A 16,522-nucleotide genomic window follows, 5' to 3' on the forward strand; every position below is an offset into this window, starting at 1 on the left:
TTATTTATTTTTATATTTATATATATGTATTTACACCTGGTTCTTTTAAAATCTGAACAATGTTATTGTCCTTCATCAGCAATGTGACTGAAGTTTATCTGTAATATTGCTTTATTTGCACATCTAATTACAACTTTCTAAAGATGTTGTTCATTATGATTACATAATAATGATGAGACGTTTTATGCTTTTCTGAAAAAATGAAAACATACCGATAATTCAGAAAGATCGGAGAAAATTGTTTCTATGTCTATGGTGACCTATGAAGTATACACCACTTGATTGTGCACTAGCACTTTAAATATGTGAATGTTTTCCTCACATGTCATGTGATCAAGGCCTTTGGCAGGCCGAAACGCGTAATGGCGGCAGTGCTGGGTGAAAATAAATAGAATATTCCTGCACTGATATCTGGGTCTGTGTTCGTCTTTTCCGAAGCAACGTGGAAGCTGATGACGAATTTTGCAAAAGGGACCTAACATAACCGAATGTGAGCTAATCTTCTCACTACTCAGTGCCTAATTTAGCTTGGAAAAATTATTATATATATATATATATATATATTAATTTTTCCAAGGTAAATTAGGCACTGAGTAGTGAGAAGATTAGCTCACATTCGGTTATGTTAGGTCCCTTTTGGAAGTCCTGCCTAAGTATTCCTTGGCAAAGTCTTGATCATACCAGAGCTGCAAAATGTGATCTACACATGATTACTTTGACAATACCTGCAGGCCTTGTAGATCAGTAAAATGATCAAAGGGCAAATCAATAATGCACTGGTTACAACAGGTGAAACAAGCAGCTAATCAAATTGACTACGCAAATAAGCGCATTTGGCAAAACTGCTGAAATTCAATGTTCTTGGAGGCAGCGATCACTATCATAGAGGGAGAGTTGGTGCTACTTTTCCCAGAATTGATTACTGGGTCCTCTTCCCCATTGTCTCTCAAAGCCACAACCCAATGCAGCATTAAAACACCTCAGGCAGCAAGTACAAGTTACAGAAAATGTATGCAACATTTATATTGCCTAATCCATGCCATTTGATATTTTGGAAAATAGTGGTACAACCATACTTAAGGATCAACGTAGTCTCTACTTCAAACAAGTAAGTAGCAAAACCTTTCATTTCTAACAGGTGTACTCCTAAACCACACGTTGAGGGTATTTGAGGGTGAAACAGCAGAACTTACAAAACACAGGCTACAGAAATAGTTCACTAGTTGGTGGCGTGCCCCTGCACTAGATGTGAAATTCTGGGACACCAAAGTGGTTTCCACAAATCATGAGTATATGAAGATTCAACAACCAAAGCATGGAATTCCAAGCTTCCATAAAAAGTTAGGAAACCTGTGTCTTGCACGTGGATTTCGGCAATACAGATTGCGGCACAGTGACAAGTTTTCGTTTTAGGAGTAATATTGCTTGACAATTAACAATTTTAGATTAAGGCAAGAGTTCAAAATTGGCAGGAAGTAAACTTGTGCTCCTGAATTTTATAGTAATACAGGCACAATGGTAAACAGAACGTCAGAGAAAGGGAGTAAATGAGTTCGCTCCTTCAGCACCAAGAGAACCATCCAGGTGGTGTGCGCTACATAAATGAAGTCAGTGAATCAATCCTAGAGTCACACTTCGTCGAGTTCTTGCTAACAGTGCAGTTACATCAAGGACCGCAGGATTTCGCCTACTAGAAGACGGAGTTCATATCAGATCAATCCTGAGCTACGGAAAGCTCAGAGAGAGTTTCAGTGCAAACCAAAGCACAACTACTTCCTATAAAGGTGCAAATTTCCTCTAAGCCTTGTCCTCTCACTACAGATATTCACTTTCATGCATCCTTAAAGGACTATCGGTGAATAGGACGAGCAGCAGACATCAAATACATCAATCTCTTTTTCAATATAGCAGCAGGGCTGGTTCCTGGAGACAGCAGTGGGTAAAAGATGTCCAGCTATTTGGTAACTCTAGTGGCTTCGCACAGCTCATAAAAAATCTTCCATTATACGCAAAGCACACTAAGCTTAATCTTCTTACACAGCAGAAAGGCTCGCTATTCCAGGTCATGCCTGCTCATCTAAACCAACTTCCTACTTCACCCTATCGATCACTACATATCACAAAAACACATCAGACAACAAGACCATCACAGGAATAACTCCATGACTATGAAATGCTAGTCAGAAGATCAGGTAATTGAGAAACGCTTCACGTCCACAGTTTCGAAGCCACCTCCTTCTTAAATTCACTCTAGCCCCCCCCTCTTTTTCCTCCAAAAACTCTGATCTCATACATGAATGAATAAACAAATGGATATCGAGCACCAGGACAGCCAAAGGGAGTCTTGTTCTGATGCTAACTGCTTAGACATACAAGATCTGTTGCGCAGCATTACAGCAAAGTCTTAAATGGCCTGGTCTTCAATGGTTTCCTGAAAATGAGGCTACAGGTTGGGGGATAGAAGAGTAACTGGAAGGCTCTTGAACCCTGTCCCCTTGGGGAAAGAGAAATCAGACCCTGCCAGTTGGGTACGATGAATCAAAGGCACTACTAGCAGTTAGGCAGAGTAAGTACAGAGAGAGCAGGAGGGATACTTCCAGATAGAAACCTGTAGAAATGAAAGAATCTGTGACAGACTGTGTGGATACAAATATACTTGTACAGGAAGATAGCCTGCTTGCAATGTGTAACCAGAGCAAATATGTGGAAGCCTGGTGGTTGAGTTCAGTATGAGGAGGCCGCAGCATTCATACAAGTTCTACCATATTCTTTAAGTAATTTGGGGCGACCCAACTGAAGGGGCGGGTAGTCCTGGTAAAAAGAAATTACGGGTAGCATGCCAGAAGACAAATTTGTAAGAAAAAATGGTCTTTAAGGTTTTAGAAAGGAAGACCTATGTGGAGTAAAAGACCCCTCAAAACTGAAATGTAAAACATTATGTGAGAAAAGAAAAATGAAAAAACACGACAGTATAGCAAGAAACATATTAACATAACTTCATTTGTAAAGCGCCCGTTCACCCAGAAGGGTATCTTGGCGCTGAATAACAGATGTTTATTGTTACCCAACTCAATGGTACTCATTTTATCGACCTCAGAAGTATGAAAGGCTCAGTGGACCCGCTGGGATTTGAACCTGTGACCATGAAGTCGAACACAGGCCCCTGTGGGCCCATTGGTCCACTAACCCATCATATTTGATGCAAAGATGAACCGTTAATTTTCATTGGAGAACTGTTGACAATCTTGCACCACACAAAAAATAACCATTTAAGAATTGATAATACACAAAATTAAATCAATGTGAATTGTTCCTATAGGAGTATTTACGGTAAAACATTCTTCAAGCCTTACAAACCGTTGCAGGCTGCTTGCATCAAGAGAGAGAGTGACATTTTGGCTCTGTCTGCTGATCTGGTAATGGCTCCTGCCCAGCCTTCCCAAGATGATTACCTGGGCGAGGAGAATGGGCAGGGAATAAGGAGCCCATTGTCAGGCTGCTTATCAGCTCTGAAATACTAAACCTCAGGTATTCAGAGAGGGCCAGAAAGAACAAGCGCTCTTATATACGGCTATTGTATCTACAATGAGGCGCTTGTGGAATGGCAGCAGCAAACAATCATTAAGCCGCTTGTTTTGGTATGCATTGAGTCACGAGAGAATGCCATTGATCGTGATCATCTTCCTGGGGTCCTGTAGTCATCAGAAGTGCATCGCTGCTCCATGCAAAATCAAAATGATCCGTGGAAGTGTCCATCTCTTCAGAGCATTCTAGGCACAGCGGTCGAACATCACACACTTACCAAACAGAAACAAAGACAGCAGTAAAACACGAACAATCCTTTATATTAACTGCATTTTGAAATCTGGCGTGCAACAGAAGCAAGAGGAGTTTTGTAATTTACAGGTGAAAAATTATGCGAAGCACCCCAAAGCACTCATCTTAATTGGAAAACATGGAAATATTTAAAGGCTGAACTTAAATAAGACACCTTACTTTACGTAAGTATGTAGGTTGTGCTTGAATATTACAAACACCGCCAAAAGATTCAAAAAGGGCAAGGAGGGACCAGAGGAACAAAGGAAGAGGCAGGTTCAGTAAATCAAAGTCTCCCGTGAGGTAAGGTACCAGGACTGTGCAGGCTTTGCCTTAGGCAAAAGTTGAGTAGCTCCAGGCTGATGTTCCATGATACCTCTAGTGCCTTCTAATTCAGCTGTAGTATTCAAAGTAGGCAGTCAAGTCCCCATCATGGTTTCCAAAGCATTTGCAATGCAATATATACCTCAAAGTGTTCTGTGGTTGGTCAGGTTTCAGAATCCACAATTCAGACATTCACAACTGCATGCCTGAAATAGTAGGGATGCCAGAGGCTTAGGGGACAATGAGCAGGTTGGTCATAAGGAGCAGGAGTAGGTTAATCAATTTCATACTGGTGATGTCTGTGTATAGAGATGATGTTTTGAAGTTTTTTTTACAACCACCAACACAAAGCTTTCCATAGAAATGTCCCTCTGCACATAAACGCTTCTTTGTTTAGGTGATTATTTTTTCTTTGATTACTGCTCGGGTCACTGTTGGTCAGTCTTAGGTAGTTCAGCTTCGGCGCAGGTCACTTTTTCTCCCCGCCCAGTTCAAATGCAGAGATGAAATGTCAGATGCTTCAGGCGCTGTTTTTGGGGAAGCCTTTTGACTTCAAAGTGCGAGGATTTCCCCCAAGCCCCTTCCGCTTTGCTGCTTGTTGCTTTAGTGAGCCTTGGTCACCTGATCTTCAGCAGCCTAACCTTGCAGCACCGTTATGGGCAAGGCTTGGGCAACTACTGTTTTATCTTCTCCGACACTTGTTTATATAATGTGAACTCAAGCGACTCGTAGGTGGTGGAGCCTTTACAGGAGCGCTAGTTACAATACACAATGCAAGATACATTTTTTGAGACAGTTTTAGAGAGCAAAAAGTAGACTGACTCAAAGATATTGGAGCGCTTTACAAAAGCGCCAGTTACATTACACAAGGTGAGGTCAATTTTTTTGTTTATATGTGCATAGAGACTCTTAAAATAAATATGGAATTTTTGTATCTGTGGAACAGGAGCACAAATATGTGTAGATATGTATAGAAACAACAGGAATAAATATACCAAATGTTATTTGGGTATAAATAACATTGGTGTTATTTGTTGGCATGTTGAAATACAAAAGTTAGTTGAATATGAATTGAGCTGTCATTTTCAAAATGCAGAGTCTAAAGTATGTACACAAATGGATTTAGGTGTATAGGCACCGGGCCTTGGAGAAGAACTCTCACTAAGGTTTTAAATGGGGTTTGGTTTGTTTGTAAATTAACACCCTTTAAAAGCTAGCGGAAGCAGGTGAAATACAGGGTTCAGTATGAACATCTTTAAAAAAAAAATGAAACATTTTCTTACAGATCTCGGAAGTGATCCCCTTTCATAGAGACACTGTGATAATGATAGATTTTTCCAGTTAAGAGCAACTCGTGGAACATGAAAGGATAGATGGTGAGCCACTGTATATACCTCTTTTTTGTTAGCATTTTATAATTGCAATTAAATAAAAATAGTCAATTGATAACAGATTTTAAATTGAATTTAGCTTGTTTCAGACAACACACGCTTGAACTAAAATACATTTATTACACAGGTCTATGTAAAAAACGAACGGAATTGTAAAATGTTATGTAACTTGATACTTACAAACATCTGTCCTTCTTCAGTTTCGAAACTTTCATCTGTAAAGCTACAAAAAATGCAATAAAAACAACTCATTATGAGCATTCTCAAGCCCCAATGATAAAAGCCATGTCATGAAGCATTCCCCACCCTTGGACACAGTCACTGAACCCCGAATATCACCAGTGGGATATACAAACGGATTCAGATTTTGTATTCCCCGAAAGTACAAGCATGTTTGAGTCCCATTTAGTACAGCACAAGTAATGCGCCACTTCGACTCTGGCTACCAAAATGCTGCAATCCAATGAAACACTTGCTGATGACCATGAACACACACAACTGAAGTTCTGCAGGCCTCTATGAATTTAGAAAGGGCAGAGCATCCCTCTGTAACAGACATAACAGTGAAGGTGCAACTGAAAAAACTACAATAATCATTCGAAAAACTTATCCATACAAGCTATTATTCAGACCTATGCATTTTGCAATATTGCACTCAGTTAAGTTATGCACTGGTTGAAACTTTGATCAAAATCTACTCAAATGTCATAAACACATTTGGTTATGAAAATGGGCATGTTTAATCATGATCAACTGTTCACATGAAAGGGATATCTTTAACCAATTCATATTTGGTGCAAAATGCCTTGGCGATCTCAAACCTTTTGTTGATCCCTTACGTGTTGTTCTATGCTGAACTGTATTCTCTGAGAAAAGTCTTCTTTTTCAGGCTTTAAAAAAACCAAACACTTCATTTGGTTTCCACACACATGCACTGGTGACACCATGATTAGGAAGCCAAATTATCAGATATTGTTGCACACCCCCGGTCAACATTAGTGTACAAACAAATCAATTTGTCCTTTCAATGATTTAGGATCTGCAGAATTGCATCCTTGTAGATTATTCTGTATTTTGTAATTTCTCCACTAGTACATTTTAAGTTGGGAGTGGGCCTGTAGGCCTGCTTGTTGAGCCCAACTTCAAATAAACATTGGACAAATGCTAACCCTTCCGTTTGCTTGTATTCACATAGCCTTTTCTGGTAGTTTACCATCCATCCTGGATACACTCAAATTTAGCCATGTGAAGAAGTGCCTTTCACTGGTAGAAAAGGATATTTAATGGGGGGAGGGGTGAAACAAGTGAGGGAGTTCCTCCACTGGGATCGATAGATTTCGAAATCAGAAACTGCAAGCCAATCCGCCTATCTAATAAAAATATAGTTTGCCTAAAATCCCATCCACATTTTTTAGTTGAATTGACTTATGAAATTTAGTGAACCTGCCAGTACAGCGTTTGGCTAAAATGACAATTTAAATTAGAGCGATCGGCACAATAACTGTATAATCCAGCTGGCCCTTTCTGTCCAAAGTTCATGAACACTTTATAATTAGGACAAATACATTCAGTTGCATTATTGCAGTACTTTGTCTACAAACCCTGCAAATCACCCTTAACTTTCTAGATCCCTCTGTAATGTGTTAAGGTCACACACTTCATTTAAGATACCAGAACTCCCCACGCTGCGCTCCAAGACATGTACCTTAATATTTCCTAAATCTATGTCGCAAACGTATCCTACATGCTCTCATATGGTCATATTGTAATGTGGCCTTGCAGCTTTAAACAATGCATTTTGATGACGTCCCTTAAATTTACTGTTTGGTATTGGGCACGTATTGCATGGCTGGATCAGGTCTACAGAAAAAGAGGAATGGTCTTACCTAGTTCAAGGCAACATCTCTGGTATGTAAATCCAACTAACTATTCTTGTGGCAAGAAAAATGTAATTAAACCGAAATAAGCCTCTGTAGACCTAAAAGTAAAACAGGTATTGTCCATCTTTGGGATGTAACTACCTCTGGAGGTTTAGAATGGCGTACAGATCCACCAAATGTGCCACTTTTTTGACAGATTAAGGAAGAGATGTCTTAGAGCACCTTGATCTAACATGCATCATATTCAGGGATCCCAGTAGAATACATTTCCCTGAATTTCTCACAGCCATTCAGAACATCAGTGGAGAATACAAGTGTCTCAATGCCAAGGGCAATTATTGGTCCTCATTGGGGTCATGCTATTCATAATAAGACCTGAAACAATCCGATATCTAGCATCCCTGTATCTTATCACCATGTGCCTCTTAAATTCAAGTGTCTGCGAATCACGGTTAACACCCCTCCAGGGTGCATGGAGTAGTGCGGGGCAAAATGACGGTTTCCCCTAGATCTTAACCCCCTGAACGTCCACATGCCCTGTGTTTGGCTCCCCAGTAGCACAGTAACACTGTTCCCATGCCGGTCCAAGTGTGGCAGAGGTACCCACTACAGTAAGGGATGGGGTACACTGTTAACTGTCAGGTTACAGCTTACAGGCTCCTGTTTGAGGAGGTGTAGTGTAGCAGACAATCCCTCTCAGAATTAGTAGTTTCGTTGGGAGGTTATGTTCACCCATAACATACATACTTTCTATCCGTTCTCAGAGTAAGTTTAAGCATCTTTAACTGCTTTACAGGTGATAAACTAAGCAACTGATTTATTAAAACAGGACAGTTCAAAGTTAGGAATTCTCAATACAGCTGTCATACAAATTGATTGAAGGAGTCTTGAAGCGGTTTTATTTTCGAAATGGGAAAATCTCTGTCTCTCCATTCCAATTTTGAATTAAATATAAATTCAATGTACTCGTGGCCTAAAAACAAGGCCAATGTGCCGCCAGAGATATTCATGCCTGCTGTCTGCAACAAGACTCCTAAAAAAAAAATTCTTAATTTTAAAAGCCTGCCTTTTTTTTTTGTCACACCCCTAACCTGGACCATTCCAGGGTGGCAACAAACGCAGACGAACAGAGAATAGCAGCACGAAGACTACATCAAAAGGACATTCTTCGGAGCACCGAGGCGGCTCCTCTCATCTCAGGGGCACTCAACACCTGCAGAACACTGCTCCGCCATGCAGATCAGACCTGAGAACTGGATTTGTTAAGTCCTCCCTATTCATCAAGTCAACTAGGCATCCGCAACCAGAGCCCAGATAAAGTGCGCTTTAATCCTGCGCCACGCCCAGCGTGATGGAGCACAATGCAGCTCCTGTGTGAACAGGCCCCAGTTCAGCCGAGCATCTGGGGTTGCAACATTGGCAAGCATATAAAACGGCATGGCTCAAAAGGCCTGCTTCTGGGTTACGGTAACGTTATCCCTCCGATGGCTGAACTAGGGCGGAGCGAAGCCAGTCGCCGATCAACAGAGGAGCGCGCTCAGCTGCTGTTTAAACCCGTTCGGTGCTCGCCGCTCTTTGTGTGGAACTAAAATTCAGCGGAATGGGAGGCAGTGACTGGCGGTAAACCGATACGTGGTGAAAAACCTATTTCCAGTCCTTCTGACCCAAGAGCAAATACGACCACCAGCTGAGGGCTCTCCTTGACAAAGATAACACAACATTAAGGACTACTCCACGAAGCAGCAGTTGGGCGTTTCATGGCCGGGTGTTCATTCTCAATGTGAAAGTCAGGTGTATTAGTCTTTGGGTGTTCAGGTCGCACATGCTGGCAGAATGACAATTAAATTCACAAGCAAAGAAGCAGAGTTGCATTTTATTACAAAGGAAGTTGAAACAAGCACTGGAAAAGCCAGCAGTCCTGCCCTTGTCATGCTCGTATAATAACTACATTCCTACATTATTTATTGCAAGCATATGCCAACGCAAGTTGGCACCTACATGGGGAGAAAATGGAAGTTTAATAATATAAACTTCTGTTACAACTTGGATTAATACAGTGAACTTTTGCAAACGTGCTATCCGTGAGCACCCTCTGTTCGGGATAGCAGCATAAGGCACTAGTTTAGTGACCAGGTGGGCACCACGGATGCACAGCTGCGCCTCCGCGAGATGCCGGCTCCAAATTAATCAGGGGGTGACGCACTGGCGGCTCTCGCGCGGCAGCACGTGCTGCACTGGTTCAAGCATGGCAGTTCATAGTGGTTTTAAGCGCGCCACCTATCGCACCACACGCGGATGCATGTGTTTGTGAATAGCGAGGACAGGACATTATTTTTCTTTTCTGCGTGTGTCTGGACGGTCTACCCGTGGCTGCTGCACTTAAAAGGCATCTCTTCCCTCTCACCCACTGGGCAGTTTAATACGTGGCTGTCTATAAGAAAAAATAAAAAAAGAATGCCAGAAACTAAATTTTAATTTGCATTTCACAGCTCTGCGCTTTGGCACGATGACACAGGATATCACCCCCCCCCCCCAACCACTGCCAAGTTGCATTGTGGGGCTTGTAGTTTTGCTTCTGTTTTACCATGTGCTCCAAACACTAGCATACAAAGTCCTGTTGGCTACAATGCCATTATCGGCCACTTCTCAGATGAGTTTTAAAATTTTATATAAACGTCTTATTAGCAGTTTAAAAAAAAGTCGACTACTCCATTTAAAATTGCTTGTACAAAAGTAAAATCTAAATGTAAACTCTGCCCATATATTTTCTGAGGGTTCACATCATACTTTCGCTCTCATCATTCATAAAAACAAGCATTGGCAATGTGAATCTTTTGTTGTGTGTAGCGAAAGATTTTCTTCAGAGCTTAACAACACAAAGTGCATGGATAGCAGCAACGCAACCTCCCATGACACCCAAGTTTAGGATAGGTGGCAGTAGCAGAAGGAACATAACAAGATTCCCTCACACATACAGGACAGGTACAACACAGGTAACTAACACACTAAAGATTGAGTGAGAGGCGTTAAGCGACTGCTCTACGATTTCCATTAGCAAAGGAGAACAAAACTCCTGGAAGAAACAGCTAAACAAACTTCTTAACATACATTCATGTACTCACATAGGATGATGAACGCTCACCTACCTAGTGTGGTAGGCTTCATTAGTGGCTTCTTGCTCTGGGAAGTATTCAAGAGTAGTACTATTTACTGGTTGTCCAGCCTCCTAGTGGTTGGTTACCTAGTTTGGGAGAGGTTACGCCACTTATATCAACTTTTATGTTCTTACCTTGTATAACTGTCAGATCTATATTAAAATGTATGTGGGTGAGCTAAACATGTTTACTTGTGTCTTCCCACTACAAGATTAACAAGCATTTGCTATGCAATAGGTCTCGCATTTACTAAACTCTCGAAAATGCGAGACCTACTGCATTGCAAATGGTTGTTTGCAAAAGCGCCCCGTGCAGTGCTTTCACTTTAATGGCGGCTGTGCCCCTTTCCTTAGACGCTGCTCATCTAAAGAAAGGGGTGTGTCCATCATTAACGTGAAAGCGCCGCATGGGGCGCTTTTACAAACAAAAGTAAAAAAATAGAAAGAAAAAAAACATGCGGCCGCGTTCGGCGCCGCAAATAAACCAATGGTGCGGCCGCCACCGTGCTATGGAAAATATAAATGAAGCCTTACAAGAGAGCGCATCCTGCCTGTTTGCAGGCAAGTGAAAAGCATTTAACAAAATAGTGCTCCGAGGCTGTAATTAAAGCCTACAGAGCAACAACACATGGAACAAGGTGTCGCCAGGGGAGGTTACAGATGAAGACAAGGCGGTACTAAGGAGGGTCTACCAAGCCTATTAATGAATCAGAAGCTAGCATTTACCAAGGACAATGACACAAGCCAATGAAAAATATGGGCGGAGAGTGGGCAGAGCTTCACCTCCATACTCCGAATACAGCATGCCTCGCAGAGAAGCGCACGGGCTGCTCAAGCTCAACCTAAAAACAGGGGGGCTGAGCAACAAACCTTTCTTTTTTCCATCGGCATGTTTTGGTGCATAATATTGCCCCTTGGGGTCAGGAGTCTTCCCCAAGAATATAGGTATCTTACATCAAATATTGTGAAACAGTCCCTGCTTCCTAATGCATGTTCAGCAGATTCAGTAGGGAGGGTATGGGGAGAGATGGGGCGAATTTCCTCAGGCCTGTTTTCAGAGGCCTCGCAACATGCTATTTGCGAGGCTGTCCACAGGTGCAGCACGTTTCATAGGGCAAGTCAGTTAATCATAGCCAGGGTTATGAAGTAGGCAATGCCCACGTTTGCCAAGCCACAGTAGCAGCTGACTGGGTGGGTGAAGCTGGACTGCATAGGCCTTGGGACCGCGAACCACAAGCCCAACACCAAGGCATCCCCTGCTTCGCTACCAGTGCCAAAAGGGCAGTGGTAATAAGGCAGTAACGACCAGGTTCCATAATTCTTTGCAAACGTGTCTGTGCTGCATCCTGTCTGGTAAAGCAGCACCTTGGATGCTGAGCAGAATGGCTCTTAGCTCATCCTGGACCTCATGCCTGCAAAACGGGTCACTGACTGCCACTTTATTTACAAGTGAGGTTCAAACATTTATATGAAAAAGTGTATTTTAGATTGTTTCACTCTAGCACCTTAGATGAGATCATAGTACAGGGGAGCATTCATTAGAATTAGCCACACCGTTTCTGCCATATTAGTTTAACTCAAGAGGTTAGTCAGTTGTCTTGTTTCTCATATATAAACCTTTATTGGTATAGATGGAGCAACATTACAGTTTATTAAACCATACACAAGAGCTATTGTTGTACAATGTGCATACTGAACTGAATTATTTGACGGTGCTCTTAGATATGATGATCATAGAAAAGGAGGCACAGGGAAAATAAGTAATCGCAATGGGTCACACCACTAATTGGTCAAGTTTGGAAGCCAGGATTGAAACCAGGTTTCCTGATTAGACATTGTTCAGTTCCAATCCTGGTTGGGTATCTCATTCTTTCCCTTTTCTACCCTGATGACAATTGTATTTGTGACCCAAAACGCATCAGTTGTCTTGTGCCACCTATACATGGCCTTTATTGTGGTTATAGATAAAGCAACATTATTGCCTATTAAGCCATTTAAGATAGTTGTTTATGTACAGTGCATATCCTGAACGAAATCATTTCAAGGATCTCTAAAATGTGATGATCACAGAAAAGGAGGCAGAGGGAAGAAAAGTAATTGCCCAGGGTCACACAATTTGGTCAAGGTGGGAAACTGTGACTGAAATCAGGATCGCTGGGTCAGGGACCTGCAACTAGTTGTTGCCCTGGGTCCAACAAAAGCTTCTGACTGGCCAGGGCATGGTAGGCAAGTACAATCAAAATATCCTTTGTATTTACAGGATGGTGCAACAACGCTGGAAACAGCCCTTTTCATAGAACAGGTATACCTTGGTCAGAAATAGCACAATCATCCTGACTTCAGAGGACAGACACAGCTGTGGTAGCATCAGCACAAGCCTCTTCCATCACAAGACCAGCTCAAATTGATCAGCAGCATTGCAACCTTTACTTCCTCACAGAACCAGGACTGTATTCTGTAGAAAAACAAGTTTCCCTCTGTCTCAGAAAGCAATTAGTGCAATCTTCAATTTCCCCACAGAATAGAGATTTCCCCTCTCACAGAACATGTACAGTGAAGGCATGAGTGACATGTAGGTTAATGACTGATCTCTGGAGTTGGTGGTTAAGTCACTGAGATAAATGTATAGCTGGATGAGTGAGTAAGTATGCAAGTTTGACAACATTCGTGCTTAGGTAATATATTCCAAGTCAGCACCATGAAAGTTTTGCTTTGGTCAGTTGGAGACTAGCTATTTGAGTTGATTCTTTGGTGTTCCATTTATTGAAAAGTAGACATCACCTAATTGGTCATCGCTATTTGGAGCAGTCACACTACAGTTTAATTACCAATGCTGTAAACAGACAGACTAGTGTAAATCTCTTCGAAAAGGTTTTTAATGAAACATGCCAGGCTCAGTTCAATCCCAGGCTCAGTGCTGCACTTGTTCAAAATGTTGAGGGCAGCTAGTGGGGTTACTGGTCTTTTTGCAACACACGAAGGAAACAGAAGCACCATATTCCTGGATATAGTGTATTTCAAGTAGATCTCGCCCGCCCTGCAGTGATTAACTTATCGCAAAAAGACAAGCAACTCCCTGATAAAAGATAATGTTACGAAATGCTGGGGCTGTCAAAAAACTGAAATACATTATTTTGGAAATGCTCATAGTATGGAAATTACAGTACCAACCGTTATGTTTGGTGATCATATATGAAAACGATGGACACTGATTTATCACCAGGAATAATAAGTTTCTCTTTTGAAATTATTTCTGGATTTATTGAATAATTTTGAGTCAGCATCTCACTGAGACACAGCTCTGCATTGGTGGTGCCCTCTATGCCACCTGGATATGGTCACCATATGCTTGTAGTAAACACTCTACATTTTCAAGAACATTCGCTGATGTGGCTGTTTTGCTAAATAGATTTTAAATAACAGTTCCTTCAGTTGTGACAGGAATATTATAATATTTTGTGGAGGGGACAAAAAGAAATCACCAACCAAACAAGAACTTATATTGCTGCTATCTAGAATGTTCCAATGTCACAAACGCTTTATCACAGCAACGTTCAAAAGGAGACAGTAAAAAAAAAAAAAAAAAAAAATCACCATCTAAATGCGAACCAGAAGCACCAGAAAAACAAATAGCTGTTAAGATGAGAATATGAAAATAAGATACAACGAAAAAGTAATTAGCTTGATTAATGAAAAGAAAGGTACTATTTTATGTAGATGTGAACAATGGAGACACACTTTGTACAGTCACTTAAAAGGAAGGAAGCCAATGGGTATAGTGGGCTGACCCACATCCCAATACTCCTTGCAGTGGTGAGAAGATGCAAAATGTGAATGACCGCTTAAGAGACCAATAGATGAATAAAAGGCCCTCTGTGTGTATATTCTTGTATATTTTGGAGGGGAAGACAATAGTGGTGCGTGACAGCCAAAACGCGTTAAAATGTTATAAATCAACAACATGCAGTCACGGCCAAGAATTCTGAGGAGAACAGAAGCGTGACGATATTGAAAAATTCCTGACATGTTTTACACAACAAAATTGATAATTCTAGACGTTTTCTGATTTTTACTTCACCTTCTCTCAAGTAAGTCGGCCAGCATGGTACAGTCAAAGTGATGGCAGAATGTCAATCTGGTTATGGAAATTAGCTGGGGCATTGCTTTTCCTAGTGACACTACACCTGCTGTAGGTAGCAGAGCCCTGATTTGCATACTTGACGTGTCAGGAGTAATCAGAAGCTATGGAAAGGAGACACGGCTGGCCAAAAAGTGCTGCTGGCTTGGAAGACTGAGGCTGTGCCAGCAAGTGCAATTTTTGTAAAGGTGCACCTGGTTAGCTAGACTTTTTGCTATAATGATATTTGTCATATTGTTTTAATATAAACACTGGAAAAAAGTAAAATACGGTAAGGTGTGTACCTGAAAATTAATGGATTACAACTGTATTGTAGGTTCACCTCAAGAGCCTACACAAACATATGTGTCAGTAGTAAATAGGGATACCTTTACTACATCTAAAAGTGACAGGTGCCCTGACACGGAAATGACGTAGGTTGGGGTGTGAGAGCCCTCACCGGTACGGACGTAGGGGTCACGTGTGCTGTGACATCATGTGAACATGTGTTGGGGTATGTGTTTGAGTCCTAGCGCCGTGTGTTTAGGGTTTAGGGATGTGTAAAATTGTAGCCCTAGCTATGGGTGCAAAAGTGTCTGAGTCTAAGAGGCATGGGTATGTTCAAACTGGGACAAAGAGCTGTGGCTGATGTGTGTCTCAGCAAGAGGAGTTGGGAAATAAGCAGACCGCCCCAGCCCTCAGACTTGTGGCTGCCTGGCCTGAAGGGGGCTCATCAAATGTGGGATTTCTCCTGAGGCTTGAGCCGGGAGATAGACGTGTTCCATGTGATACGGTATACTTTTAATAATTACTTGTTCATTTGCACTGATATTGGCTTCGTTTTGCACTGCTCATCCTGTGACTTTTTAGGGAAGTATCTTAAGGTTTTATTAACTGAGTAGACGAATTGGTCTTTTAAATCTTTTCTATCTACTAAAACCCCTGGAACTTGGAGGCTTACCTTGACTGGGTGACAAACCTAGCACGACCGCCATTTTGGTAGTAGCGAGGGGAGCAGTCTAGTGGCTGGCTTCCCCACGCTATATTTAGATCGAATGGCGCGCAGCGTTACCTCTCCTGAGGCTTGAGCCGGGAGATAGATGTGTTCCTTGTGATACGGTATACTTTTAATAATTTACTTGTTCATTTGCACTGATATTGGCTTTGTTTTGCACTGCTCATCCTGTGACTTTTTAGGGAAGTATTTTAAGGTTTTATTAACTTGGTAGACAAATTGGTTTTTTAAATCTTTTCTATCTACTAATACCCCTGGAACTTGGAGGCTTACCTTGACTGGGTGACACGAACCTAGCGCGACCGCCATTTTGGTAGTAGCGAGGGGAGCGGTCCAGTGGCTGGCTTCCCCACGCTATAATTAGATCGAATGGCGCGAGCCCGTCTGCGCCCGTCCGCGCCTGGCCCGTGCCGAGTGCCACGACTCCTGCACTACCAAACGTAGGTATACCTTCCCGTATTGCTTATTCAAGATCAGTACTACTGGGACTAAATGGGGGGGAAAGAGACTAACTGTAACCGTCTGTCTTTTAACTCAGGGCAATTTCTCCAGCTGTCGAAATGCTCTTTTTGTAAAACTTTACTACTGGAAATATTATACCAAGCACCCTACAAGCTATGGGAGTCTGGGCCCAGGGGCCATAAAGCCCCGGCCTGTAAATGCATGCTGATAAACGCTAGATCTTTGGTCAAACATAGCACTGAATGTGCACAACTAATTGAGGATGATGATATACAACTGACTTTTATCACAGAGTCTTGGACTGATGATTCCTCGGGGCCCGATTTGTTAAAAGCAACTCCTCCAGGTTTTGTTTGCCAGTCT

At 41.9% G+C, this 16,522-nt stretch overlaps 1 protein-coding gene across 3 annotated transcripts in view; it reads right to left on the bottom strand.

Annotated features, from left to right (window-relative positions):
• Window positions 1-16,522, bottom strand: part of RBBP8 (RB binding protein 8, endonuclease) — a 513,323-nt gene that overhangs the window by 243,599 nt on the left and 253,202 nt on the right. For all 3 annotated transcript variants that reach the window (XM_085605771.1, XM_085605770.1, XM_085605772.1), the window contains exon 3: window positions 5,712-5,754. In XM_085605771.1, coding sequence (XP_085461897.1) covers window positions 5,712-5,754 — 43 coding nt within the window. The remainder of the gene's footprint in view (window positions 1-5,711; window positions 5,755-16,522) is intronic.

This window comes from Triturus cristatus, chromosome 5_1, assembly GCF_964204655.1.
Source record: "Triturus cristatus chromosome 5_1, aTriCri1.1, whole genome shotgun sequence".
Classification (NCBI taxonomy): Eukaryota; Metazoa; Chordata; class Amphibia; order Caudata; family Salamandridae; genus Triturus; species Triturus cristatus.